Here is a 13,259-nt window from a genome sequence, read left to right as displayed (position 1 = left end):
TTCTAGTGGTTACTGTACTGAACTACTGGCCAGTGGTTATGGGTTCAAATCCCACTGTAGGCATGGATGTAACTTTCTCTCTGTCTGTTATTTGTTCTGCGTGAACAAAACCCACCCTATAAACAGGTTTGTGGTTGGATGACACTTCTCCACTCTCGTGGCTTAGCCACAGGTACCAATTGAGTAGCAACTACAGCATTTCTGAGACCAATGGAATAATAACAGTGTATTATTATAATAATAGTGTATTATCATTTCTGAGACCAACAGTGCCCGCTATTTAAAAAAAACAGTTTGCAAAGCCTTTGATTTATATACATAGGTAACAATAAAATAACGGAGATTTTATTAGCGACATTTTTCAGACTATGAGCAAAGTTTTGATACATCATGCATAATCAAGTAAGTCTAAATTAGAAATAATATAAACACATACATTAAGCAAAGTAAAAAATATGTATATAAATCTTAATAAAACGAAGATTTTTTAAACCATAACTTAAAGACACTTAAACTATAAAAACTCAACATAATGCAATACTGGCAATAGCACCATCTGTTGAGGAATAAGAAAAGTATTTTTGCCATTAGCACATATTTTATCACCAATTTAGTAATTTTTTAAAAAATTTCTTCAACACCTACAGAGAAATTCGAGAATACACATGTAAACACAAGATAGTCGTAAAATATAGGAATCTTTGTTAAAAAACAGGAGACTTAGAAGGTTACCTAATATTCTTGTATTCAAACAAGATTGAGGTGTAGTTGATGACTTAGAGACTGAGGTCTCATTTCCTATTGTAATCCTGTTCGGTGGAGGAGTAGCACAGTGCATTTGAATTTGAGTAGAAATTGAGTTGGAGCTTGACGAAGACCACTGTTTAGGATGTGCTCTATAGCTTTTAAATAAATTGACAAAAATTAATTATCAGAGCAAAATTACTAATTATTTATAAGTGATTAATGAGAGAAATACTTTACAGAAATATGCTATAATAACAAGCACAGTCATTATAGCATATTGTAATTGTCTCATAAATGTAATTAATGAGAGAAATACTTTACAGAAATATGATATAATAAAAAGCACAGATGAAGACATTAAATTGCTGTTACAATAACAGGTATCATAATTAAATAAAACAGCTGCATTTATCATAAATAAAGTAACAAAATATTTTTTACAGAGAAAAATTTCTTCTAAAACCTAACTCAAGAAAGGTGAAACTTAAAAGTAAAACTTAACTTAACCAATTGAAACTTAAAGATGCTCTTAGCATCATACAATAGAAAATTCAATGTATAGATTAAAAATGTATACATTAGAACCCTGATTAATGCTAAATAATTTAATCAAGACCTACTTTGAATAATCAAAACATTCAGATTACAGAGGGGATATCATTTAATCTATTTTCCTCAATTAATTCTGAAAATAAAGTTACTTTTTACTAATAATGCTGAATGCATAATATTTGAATTTAATTTTAAAATGGTTATTGAATAAAATTCCTTCCATCAAACAGATATAAAAACATTTCATTTTAAAATTTACTAGCTAAACTAAACTAAATAATAACAAGCCAATTTGAAATGAAATTTGTGGGTTACACAAAAATACTTAAAACAAAAATAATGAGTAAATGCACAAATTCAAGCAACATTGTAAAATAAAATGCAAATATATATATATTCTACAATACAAATTAAACAAGGAAAAAGTTTACTTTCTTCTTGTCTCATCTATTACATTAGGATGCAAAAATTGAAACTCCTTTTCAAAAGGCTTTTCAGAAGATGATCCTGAAGCAGCATGAACTGAATGAAATATAAGAAAATTTTATACTTTTTAGAGAAGGGAGGGAAAAAAAACCTGAAAAGAAGTAGACTATTGCACTATGTAAAACAAATCATGCACTTCATATCACTGAATTCATACATAAACAAACAATATCAAATATTGCTAGAGATTAATAAGTCAGTCATAACATAATATTTACAAATTGGGAAGATTTCTGTATATCATGATCACCAAGCTTTGGCAACTTCCAGGGGCAGTCTGCGAGATATTAAAAAAAATAATAATTCGCTGAAGGGGACCAACTCAAAGAGTATATCTTGTAGCCATCCTCTGGCAAATCTGCAAATGCTTTTTATTTAAATAAAAAAAAAGAAAGATTTTTACACGTTTAAAATCTATAGTTTGCCTTGACTGTAGTTGGCATAACAGATCCCAATATGGATAAGCCCTCAACATATCCTTGTAGAGAAGATTTATATTCCTTCGTTACAGCAAAAACTAATAAAAATTAATGTTTAACAGGAGAATACTCAGCAACATTCCGAGAGGAGTGATTTGGCAAGGACAATGTGCTAAACAAATACTTCATCACAATAAAATTGCACAAGATGAAAAAAAAATCTAGGAATGCAACCTTTTCAGAGGATAAAAAATAATATTTTTAACCGCAATTTTTCCCGGAACAAATAATATACAATTTTCACTCATTCGGAATTGATTATTTCCACCACGATTTAAAGGGGGAGAGGAATCAATAAGTATTTACTCCTGTAGTTGGATATCTTGATATGGGCATAATAAGAGAATAACCCCTAATATTTCTTTAAGTATATTAAATTGAAATAATTAATATAACATACTAAGAACAACAAACAATGTACAAAATAAAAGAACTATTTTCTTAAAGAGAAAAACACACCTCTATCAGAAGAAGATTCAATAAGTTCCGCCATAATTTTTAATTACTTCAAATCTAAAAAACAAATTAAGATAATTTCGAATAGGAACTTCAAAAATTAGATTCAAAATTCGAAATCAACAGAATTTTGAAATTCGTCCATGAAACCAAATTAACAATAATTATAAATCTCTTGCAAATTTTGCTTACAGCTTTTGTAGTAGAGTAAGAAAATATATGCAACTTAAAGGGTCATTCCCACTTTATTTGATTCGTGTGTTAGATTACTTCGCCTGGGTCAAGAATTACTCTTATCGCTTGCGCGATCACAGTCTTTGTGCCAAGAGAATCAAAATCCACAATGTCCAGTAAATCCATTGATAACTTTTGTCAGGCATAGTTTGTAGCACCATCTAAAAAAACCCGACTTAATTTGCACGTAAAATGAAGAAAGGTTATTAATAATTAAACATAATAATTCGACAGACATAATAGTTTGACATACATAAGAGTTCGGCATGTATTTGCTTTTTAAGTAGTGTCCCGTAGTGTACTGATCATAGAAGTAGAACACAGAAGTCAGGCATGACTGGCTTCGGTTAGTACGAGGTTAGGTGAGTACTTTGATCAGCTTGCGTAGGGACCGAGGTTGCACGATATAGGTCCTCATTAAACTGTTAAAGTGCTCGACTCGTTACAATGTTGAAGTGCTACCGTAAAGTACTCGACTTCGTACGTAGGTCTTCAGGCTATCAAAGCTGGGGAGCCTTGCCCTCTACTAAGGATCGAAACTATAAGATGTCTTCGGATCATTGGTGACCGAAATGGGCTACGAAAGGCGTAGAGTAGAACTCTCGCCATTCTTTCAACACTTCGCATGCTTTCATTATGAGCGGGCGGAGAGTCATAGGAGAAGGAAGTACGTTACTTTCTGTCTTAATTTTCAAATAAATTAAAAACTCTTAAATTAGAAAACTATATGGAACTGAAAACTACATTGAACATAGTTCTAAAAAAATAGAAAACGTCGTGGACCCTTTAAAAATTATTTTTGACAAGTAAATATGAATAATGTTAAGAACGGAGGAAATATCGTAGTACATTCCTGGGTGGAGGAATGGTCAAGACATGGAACCGGTCCTCTCTCCAAATGACGTATTCAAGCGTAGCGATCGCGCATCCTCGGGGATGTTCCCCAGACCGTCGCCGATAGTCCATTGTGCAACTTTAGTGAGACTAACCTTTTTGAGTTCCAACCTAAGTGAGAGTACCCTAATATAGTACCTACCTTTTTTAGTAGTAGTAATATATTATTTGCATCACACTCAAGTTTCACAATGGGCTATTTTCAACGGTTTTGGGAACTTCGCTAAGGATGATTTGAAGATATGCTTTCATAATTTTGATTCTCGGCAGAAGGGTGGCCCCTTCGCTTTGGTAGCGTGCAAAGTTGAGATTTTATGATAAAACAGTGTAACGAGGATAAATACCGTACACACTCGGTATTTTTGCAGGCTGATCTCAGTGGTACCCACATGATGCTTGACTTCTACGGCAACGAGTTTTATTTACGATTAATCCACTGTGCGACAATAACTTTTCCATTGAGAAATTTACGATCGTGACTTGGTTCCTCGTCGGAATTTTTTTTAATCTTTAAAAGTAATAAATATTTTTAAGCTAATATTAAAAATATGATATTTCAATTTTTTAAATACATTTTTTAAAATATCCAATATTTTGATTTTTTTTAATAATTAATTTTGAACTAACATTTAAATTAAATTTTTTAAGATACGAGGGTTCGTTGGTCGTGTTAAGATCTTTTTTTCAAATTAAATTTTTTTTTTTAGAAAAAAGAAAGTATTCAGTAATGTAAGAAATTTCGTTAAGTAAATTATGATTACAAAAATTTGTTTGCGTACAGAAGTAGTGTCCCACAAACACATTTGATGGTCTGGTGCTGGTCACTAAGTATTTGTATAAAGTTTCAAAACAAGTATTTGAACTCTTAAGCAATATAATGCATAGTTTATAGAAATTTTTAGATAATAAAAAAAAAAAAAAAAAAAAAAAAAAAAAACGGTTAATTTTATATGTGGAAATAATATTTAGGAATTTAAAATAAAATTATCGTTAGTTTTCCAAAAAATAACAGATTGAGTTTTATATGTCTTAGAATAAATTTTAAAACGAACTTTAATAACTTGACTGTTATAATTTTTTATTGCATGCACAATGTATGTGTACATTGTAAATACATATATTTAAATGCACGCATATATTTATACATTAAATGTAATTACTTTTATGTATACGTTGTATGTACATACGTACATTGTGCATCCAACCATTTTTTGTGCATCCATAGATTACATGTGCGTATGTATTAACAAAGTACTATGTAGTTATATAAGTACGTATGTTGCGTGCTCAAACCATATATCTATGTACATGTAAATGTACATGCATACAGGCATACATTTAATTTACTCAACTGTGTACATATTGTGTACCCCTAAACAACATTCTTACACATTGTATGCAAATACGTACAGTGTATTTACATATGTACATTGTATATATGTGCTATTATCGCAAATTTATACTATGTACTTACGTACATAAATGCATGCATACGTATGGAAATTTTTTTCACGTATGTTCATATATATGTTGTCTATGTATGCAAACATACAAAACATTGCATTCGCATACACGCAAATATACATGCGTACATGTATCATAAATGCATATTTGTGTGTACTAAGCATATACGTATTGTATTATGTACATTTCAATATAATTATGTATATTGTACTTACAAACAACATTTGCGTATTCATTGTATATGCATATATACGAATCACAAATTATACGCACACGCGTGCGTACATTCTATGTACATAAAAATATGCATCCCCATACATACTTACATTATGTATTTGCATATAGTATGCAATTGTAATTACTTGTAATCATGTAATATGATTCCAAGTAATCACAATTACTTGCAATGGTCATACATGTAATTAATCATATATTTTGATTACTTGTAATCATGATTACCCTTAATCGTTTTTGTTGTGCTTCCTTGTAATCGCAAATTACTTGGATTCATGATTACAGTTGTAATCAAAATTTTGATTACAGCTGTAATCAAAAATACAAGTACTTGCGATTACTAGAATCAATATTGTAATCACGATTACAGCAGTAATCAAAATTTTTGAAAGTTGTAATCACGATTACAAGTAATAGATTACTGTAATCGACTATTGTAATCACGATTACAGCTATAATCAAAGTTGCTATCACAATTACAAATAATTGGTTACTGTAATTGTTTGTTGTAATCACGATTACAGTTGCAATCGAAATTAAGTTAACTTGTAATCATGATTACAAGTAATTGTTTACTGTAATCGAAAAATGCAATCGATTACATTTTTTTCCAACTCTGGTATCTGCATCATGGGTGTTAATCAATTTTGTCGATTCCACGTGAAAAATAGGTGACGTCGTCGATTGATGTGTTGAACAAGAATGGCTTACGGAAAGAGCTCGAAATGGTCTCTCTGCAGCGATCAATCTCCAATCCAGTACCCCCAGATGCATTATTTGTTATGGGAACATGGAGGACTTTGTGTCCTAAGAGATACAGCGGGCACCAGTCTCCTTTTACTACATGGATACTTTTGACTGGCTGGATTCGAACTTCCGTTCTTCCTTCCCAATAGGCTATCAACCAGGTAGGCTATCAACTATGTACCAACCAGGCTATCTTGACCCGAAAAATCTGGTGTTTTTTTTTCTCCATAGTCCCGCAGTGGACTGATCGTAAGGACACGACTACCAGTAGAATACCGAAGCCAAGCATCACTGTCTGCAGTCAGTAAGCGGATGGGTGACCACTTTGATCAGCTTGTGTTGGGACCGAGGGTGTGCAGAATCGGTCCTCGTTAAACTGTTCTACCGTAAAGTTCTTGACTTCGCTCGCAGATCGTGCAGGCTGCCAAAGCAGGGAAGCCATCCCCTCTGCAGAGGATCAAAATTGTGATGGCATGTCTTGGGATCATCCTCAGGGATGTCTCCCATACCGTCGCCAATAGCCCATTGTGCAGTTCTAGTGTGAAGTAAATGAAGTGCCTACCTTTTTTTCCTTTTTTTTTTAAATTTCAGATAAAAAATGCCTAATGACATATTTAAAAACTGGCGAAAATTTCCCACAAAATCTATGCCTACATTTTGCCTGTAAGGTAATAAATAAATCATAGAATATCGGAAAAAGTGACTATTTTACTGGACTGATGTCTCTTTCAGTACTTCACAAAATGTAAACCAATCATGAATCAGTTCTTAGTGATTACGTAAAGTAAAATGTAATAAAGTAAAGTCGTTTCACAGAAAATTAAAAAGCATCATCATATTTTTCTTAATAATAATAACATTCTTATTAAATTCTTTAATAATTTTAAATAAGTTAATTCTTATGTAAATTATATTTCAAATTTTAAATTTTATAAATTTTGTTCTTATATTTTTGTTTATATGCTTAAAATGTTATTGGTTACTCTTACGTTAAGTATAAAAAATTATTTTTAACATTAATAGTAGGTAAATACACATTTCCAATTATGGTAAAATATTAAATTAGTACAATCAATAATAAACACAAGTTTTGAGCATATATTTTAAGAGCATTTTTCTAGCATTTTAGTAATCAAAATATAGAGTTGTCTTAAAGCATGCATTGAATAATTTTTATTCAATTTTATCTGCATTATGCGATTTTGAGAGGTTTCTGATGCTCTTTAAATATTAAAATCTCTAATTCAAATTTACCTTTCATAATTGCTGAAACAAATAAATAAAAACTACTTAGGTTAGTTTTACTGCTTGAGATTTTAAAAAGCATACAAATATCACACTGTCATAGTATTTTTGGTAGTTCGAAATTTTTTTTTATGACGTCATCATGATAATCATCATATCATGAATATTTTATAATGCTAAAAAGTTTTATAATTAATATCATCAGTAAAAAGAATTTTTAGAGCACATTCAAAATTTCTAAAATTTATTTTATAGCGAAATGGCATCTAACATGTTTACAAGTTACAATAATTAATTGCACAAATATAATAAGTTACAAGAAAATAAAGGTTTGTATTAAATTAGGAAACATATTTTTAATAGATTTTTTACTTCCATTTCTCAACGAGTTTCTTCAGTTTAGAAATTAAATTCTGATTTTTTAATTTAATGAGAGATAATCTTAAAAGAAAAAAAAATGAAAGGATAATTTTAAGAGAATAAAGATTAGTTCTTCTATAACTTGGTTTTATAAGAATAGAGTCTTTTAAATGAATATGTACATTTAACTGACGTGACATTTGAGATAAGTTATAAATTCTAAAATTAAACTTTATGCATATTTTTTTTAAAATTTAATTTTAGAATAAAAGAGAGCGCAAATATGTTATAAATGAATATGTAAAGTGATTAAAAAAATAATTTCTTTACACCTTCAAGCTTTCCGTTAAGCGATGAAACTTGTTATTTTATTTCTATATTTAGGGGATTTAACTGCTAATAACAATTTCATAACAATACAAACAAAGATTTATCAAAGAAGCAAACAATTTAATAAGAAATAATAATTTATTACAAAAAAAAAACTTAACAACTTTTGAAGCAGATCATATTTTTTTAAATTTCTAAATTAAATTTACCATTCGTGGTAGCTGAGCAGAAACATCTCAATAAAAACTACACTGTATCCATTATGTGAGATTTTAAAATATAAATAACATTTATATACAATTGATATTTAACAATTTATGTACAATACTAATGCACTATTAATTGATTATAGCATTCATATACAATTTATATACAATATAAAAGAAATATATAAAAAAGCATTTTTAATTAAAATGACGAAGATATCATTTCTAGACAAATGTTTCATAAGATAATATTATTAACATTAAATATAATACATTTTATAATATAAAAAATGGTGTAACTAATACGAGGAAGCATTTGAAATAAGTTATAAGTACGTAGATTGAACTTTATACTGGTTTTTTGTTAGGTTTTTATTACGATAGAGAGCACCACGTGGTAAGTTATACAATTGAATTCAATTCAAGTAATCTAAGAGAAACAACAAAATAGTAATATATAAAATAGTAATAAATTTGATAAATATCAATTTCAAACTATTTTTTTTTAATTCCTTGGTAAATATAAGAATTGATCAAGGCAATTCAATTCTTATTTCAATGCTATTAGAGTGATATTAGCGTCATAAGAACTCTTGCATTTGATATGCAGTCGAATCCTTTTTTACCGAATTACTCCAGGCCGAAAAGATCACTACGCAATAACGAAAATTCGTTATTTTAATATTATGAATTTAAGCGCACTCTGCATTTAGGTAAATATCAGTGTAATATTTAAAAACCTCGCAAAAACTATTAAATTAAAACAGACGATGAATTTTTTAACACTACTTTCCTTGGTCAAATTATTAGACTTCCTTTAAGATTCTGTGTGAAATCTTAATAATCAGGTGATACTATACAGCTTTATTGTTTTTACGTCGCTGAAACCGGCTTACACTTGTATAGGTTCGTAAATCAGTTGGTTAACATTGAAATTCAATACGTTGAAAAATAAATACAAATAGGAAGTATATAAAAAATCTCTTGCATAAAAATCCATTATACCTATGTTTAAATATAAAAGTATTGTCTATAAACTCGTGCAAAACATGCAAATATTAAAATTCTACAGTGCTTCAAATAATTTGGTCTAATTACAGTACAGAACCCGTTATCCGGAAATCAGAAAACCGGAAAACCAAAAAACCGGAACGAAATTCGATAAATTTTCCCGCCATTTTTTAAACAAAATTTTTTTTTCCTCATAAGATTTTAAGATTTTTCTTTCTTTTTTGAAAGATGTTCACCTTACCATCATTTTGGAAATAATCATTAGTGTATTACTTCATCGTTTTTTCTTCTTTTTAAGATTATTTCCCCAAAAAAAATTTTTTTTTAGTTGGGTTTAACAATAAAAAAAACTCCTTTTTGTAGCGATTCAGAAAACCGGAAAAATCAGTTATCCGGAATAGCGATGGTCCCGATCGTTCCGGATAATCGGTTCCCTACTGTATTATAATATACTAATATAATTCCTGATATAATAAATATTCCATTTTTAAATACTATATCGTCTAATTTATCGGATGGTGGAATTTATATTACGTATCGTCTAACTTAACCCATTGATACACTCACGTAAACAAGTGCAAACCGGTTTCAGTCGCGTAAAAACAATAAAGCTGTGTAGTATCTCTGATAATTAATATTTTACATAGAATCTTAGAATGCGGCTAATAATTTGGCGTAATAAATTGAACGAGGAAACTATAGAAGCGTTTTATTCAACGCGTTGTTTACTTTTGAAGAAATGTTTCGATCAGAAGAAAATTGTTGCTTATTTTTGTCTTCTTTCCATTTCGTAATATTGCTATTTTAAATATATTGTTTCTAATAAAATTCATTTGTGGATTCGAAAAATATTCGCTACTTCGAAATTTTCGCTATTTCAGATTTCGCTCCTATAAGATTTGACTGCATAAAAGGCAAGATAATGCATTCTATGTATGCAAACTCAATTATAATTATAAATTTAACAAATAAAACATTTCCTATAAAAATTTTGCTTTAAATAACTGAAATAGATATTGACGAACCAACAAATCTCTGTCCGTGATATTTAGATTTTTTGAGTTTCCATTATTATATATAGTTATAAATGTATGCATAAAATCATCATCAAATTCATATTTGTTAGTTACCTATTTCCTTTTACTCATTTGTTGCCTTCTCCTAAATTTAGAGCACTGCTTAAGAGGGAAATAATGTTAGAAGTAACAATTACATTTATAAATAAAAATGGCAATTTTTTAAACGAAAGAACTGCCTTCTTCAAGTTTGAAATAACAGCTTTTGTACAAACTCTCTCTAGTAAAAATAACCAAATACAATGAAATGAATACGTCAAAGATGACGTTGGAGAAAAAATTCGAGTTCTCTTTTCAGTTAGAGTAAGGATTGTTTCAAAGTTCTGCATTGTTTATTTCTGACCGAAGAGCGAAAAAATAAACCATTTCATTCCTCGCTTGTTTCGCGGCAGGGAGGTATAATATATCCTTTCTCACGAAGACGATTTTAATTGTTATAACGTGTATGCAATGCAGGACTCTTTCCCATCAAGAAAATAAAGACGAAAAGTTTATAATTAAAATCAGTAAAAACTTTGTTCAAATTTTAAATACTTTTTTAAAAAGAATAGCCGTAGCTTAAAAATAAATAAATATCAGGGTATTTCGTAAAACTATATCCTAAACACATTTAGAATTCTTGATTCCTCAATGTACATGCTTTTTTGATCAAGTCAAATAATATGAGCTAGTAAAAATAAAACCGTATCAAAATCTTACGAATCATTAAGCCAGGTTTGAAAATATCAAAACATGTTTGGTTTTGATTACCGGTGGAAACAAAAAGAAGTAGAGAGGTAATTATCAGAAACACCTCCACGCTTTATCAGGTAATCAAACTGGTTTTGATATTTTCTCCACTTTTTATGATTTCGATTGGGTTTTTAGTTGCATACTTCAGTTTTGACAAACATTCTGTCAAGGGTGGTCATTACAGAACACCTTGCTTTTGTTATAATTGTCAATGGTGGTCAAGGATATTTTACACTTCCCGAAAAGAAGACTGACAGTCCATGATTTTACTACCTGTTTTTTTTTCCAAGCCTGTGCGTTATTTTGTTTGTAAATCAAAATGATGTTAGGCTGCTGACAGAGGACCGAGATCACTATCACTGCACGAACTTTTCAGACCACACTCTGACCTGGGGGTATTTTTGCCATCCCCCCTCGTGATGGGCTGCAGTTTTCGAGGCGCGTGTGGCTGCAGGGGATGCGATGGTCTTCTTCTCTGACCTATGGACAAACTGCTTCCCAGATCCTGCTGCCTACTTTTAAGTTTATTAAGAACACGCTCTGCCGTCGTCTGCAAGAGAATGGTGAACTCGTCATCTTTGTCTTGGACATTTTGAACACTCTTCCAATTGGTCTGTAGAGGGTACTGCACAGGCGAGGGATGCAAGCTGGAAGCAGGAGATAGGTTGCGACTGATGTACTTGTACTTTGGCATTTCGATGTCATGCAGAAAGACCGGAGGTTTGGTTGTGGGAGTCTCGTGAATTTGCGTGGGGTATTCCCCACTGGAATTTCTCCTGGGAGGCTCTGACGATATCTCGTCCACCTGGACGGTCAAATCATCCGCGGAATGGGAACGGGATAAAAGTCTCGTCTTTGTCCTGGTGGGTTCATCGCTCAACGAAGAGGATTTCAGATTTCTGTATTCCAATTTAACGCCGTCGGAGTTTTCGATTTCAACGTCCGTCTCGAATTCCGTCTCGCTGAGCAAGTCTTCCATATTCGCATCGCCATTTGAGTGCACTATCAAGCTTTCAGTCTCGCTATCTGGAGCTTGCTGACTGAGATTCATCATTAGAAGCCACCAAAACAAAAGCAAGTTCAACTCAGATATGACTTCAGAAATCGGACATCAAATCTTATTGAATAGTATTTTTGTCAAACAATATTTCAAAAGTCAATGTTCACAAACGGGGCAGAACTTTTCAGCGTGAGCAACTGCACAACTGTTTTGCGGGAACTCCAGACACCAAATGAAGTATTTCCAGAAATAAATCTATTTATACGACACTTGGGAGAGCGCGAGATGAAATGCCATTAGTTCAACGTATTCGGTTAGCTGTTCGCTCGAAATGATATAAACTTTTTCAAACAACCTGTTCGTAAAAGGGTGTGTGTGCGAGCGCAGTCTGGGAATGATGACTTCAACCTTGAACTGGCTTTAACGCATAATGGGGAGCATTTCCTGAAAAAGCTAGAAGTCGGGTTCAAGAACTCCCCTGGCAGTCCGTGATAGAAATAGAAAGTTCGTTTATTAGAGTCATTTTATTACCTTTCATTTTTCACTCCCCCCTTTTTTTTTATTGTTTTCGAACGTGAGCGTCTTTTCTGCCTTAGCAACGCGGTACGCCACGTTGCTACGTTGTTTATGATGGAACACAGAACCCTTCTGTCTCCTCACTTTCTTGCAATCGATAAATATTATAGAATTAGAGAGGAATTTGCTGTCTATTAATCGCCTTCATTATTGTGCTGCCATCTATATTTTTTACTACAAATATCGCCAAGAAACTCATTATTATTATTTTTTTCTGTATCCTTTCTTTTGTCAGCAAAAGGTTGATGTGTAGAACTTAAGTGACCAGTATTGATTAGACGATTGATGCTGTAAGGGGTTTCTTAATACCTCGTTTTAAATATTGACGGGCCATTTTGCGTGAGACTAAAATTCGCTTTGAAAACGCGGAATGAAAAAAAAAAATTGTTTAATCATATTTCTAACATAATGATTTTCTTTTCACGCAGAT

General features: G+C 31.3%; 2 protein-coding genes across 2 annotated transcripts in view; both read right to left on the bottom strand.

Moving 5' to 3' along the window:
- LOC107449754 (mutS protein homolog 4) overlaps positions 1-3,448 on the bottom strand; it is a 51,652-nt gene extending 48,204 nt beyond the window's left edge. Inside the window, exons 1-3 of the mRNA XM_071178069.2 lie at positions 2,724-3,448; positions 1,731-1,821; positions 733-902 (exon numbers count right to left, since the gene is read on the bottom strand). Coding sequence (XP_071034170.2) covers positions 733-902; positions 1,731-1,821; positions 2,724-2,757 — 295 coding nt within the window. The 5' untranslated portion in view covers positions 2,758-3,448. The remainder of the gene's footprint in view (positions 1-732; positions 903-1,730; positions 1,822-2,723) is intronic.
- Positions 3,449-7,780: 4,332 nt separating this feature from the next.
- LOC139425057 (uncharacterized) lies at positions 7,781-12,820 on the bottom strand. Its single transcript, XM_087158053.1, has one exon. The coding sequence runs from the start codon at positions 12,305-12,307 to the stop codon at positions 11,579-11,581; it is 729 nt and encodes a 242-aa protein (XP_087014179.1). The 5' UTR covers positions 12,308-12,820; the 3' UTR covers positions 7,781-11,578.
- Between the last annotated feature and the right edge of the window lie 439 nt (positions 12,821-13,259).

This window comes from Parasteatoda tepidariorum, chromosome 2, assembly GCF_982258835.1.
Source record: "Parasteatoda tepidariorum strain Cologne lab strain chromosome 2, Ptep-v5.0, whole genome shotgun sequence".
Lineage (NCBI taxonomy): Eukaryota > Metazoa > Arthropoda > Arachnida > Araneae > Theridiidae > Parasteatoda > Parasteatoda tepidariorum.
This window is presented reverse-complemented; position numbering and strand designations above follow the sequence as displayed.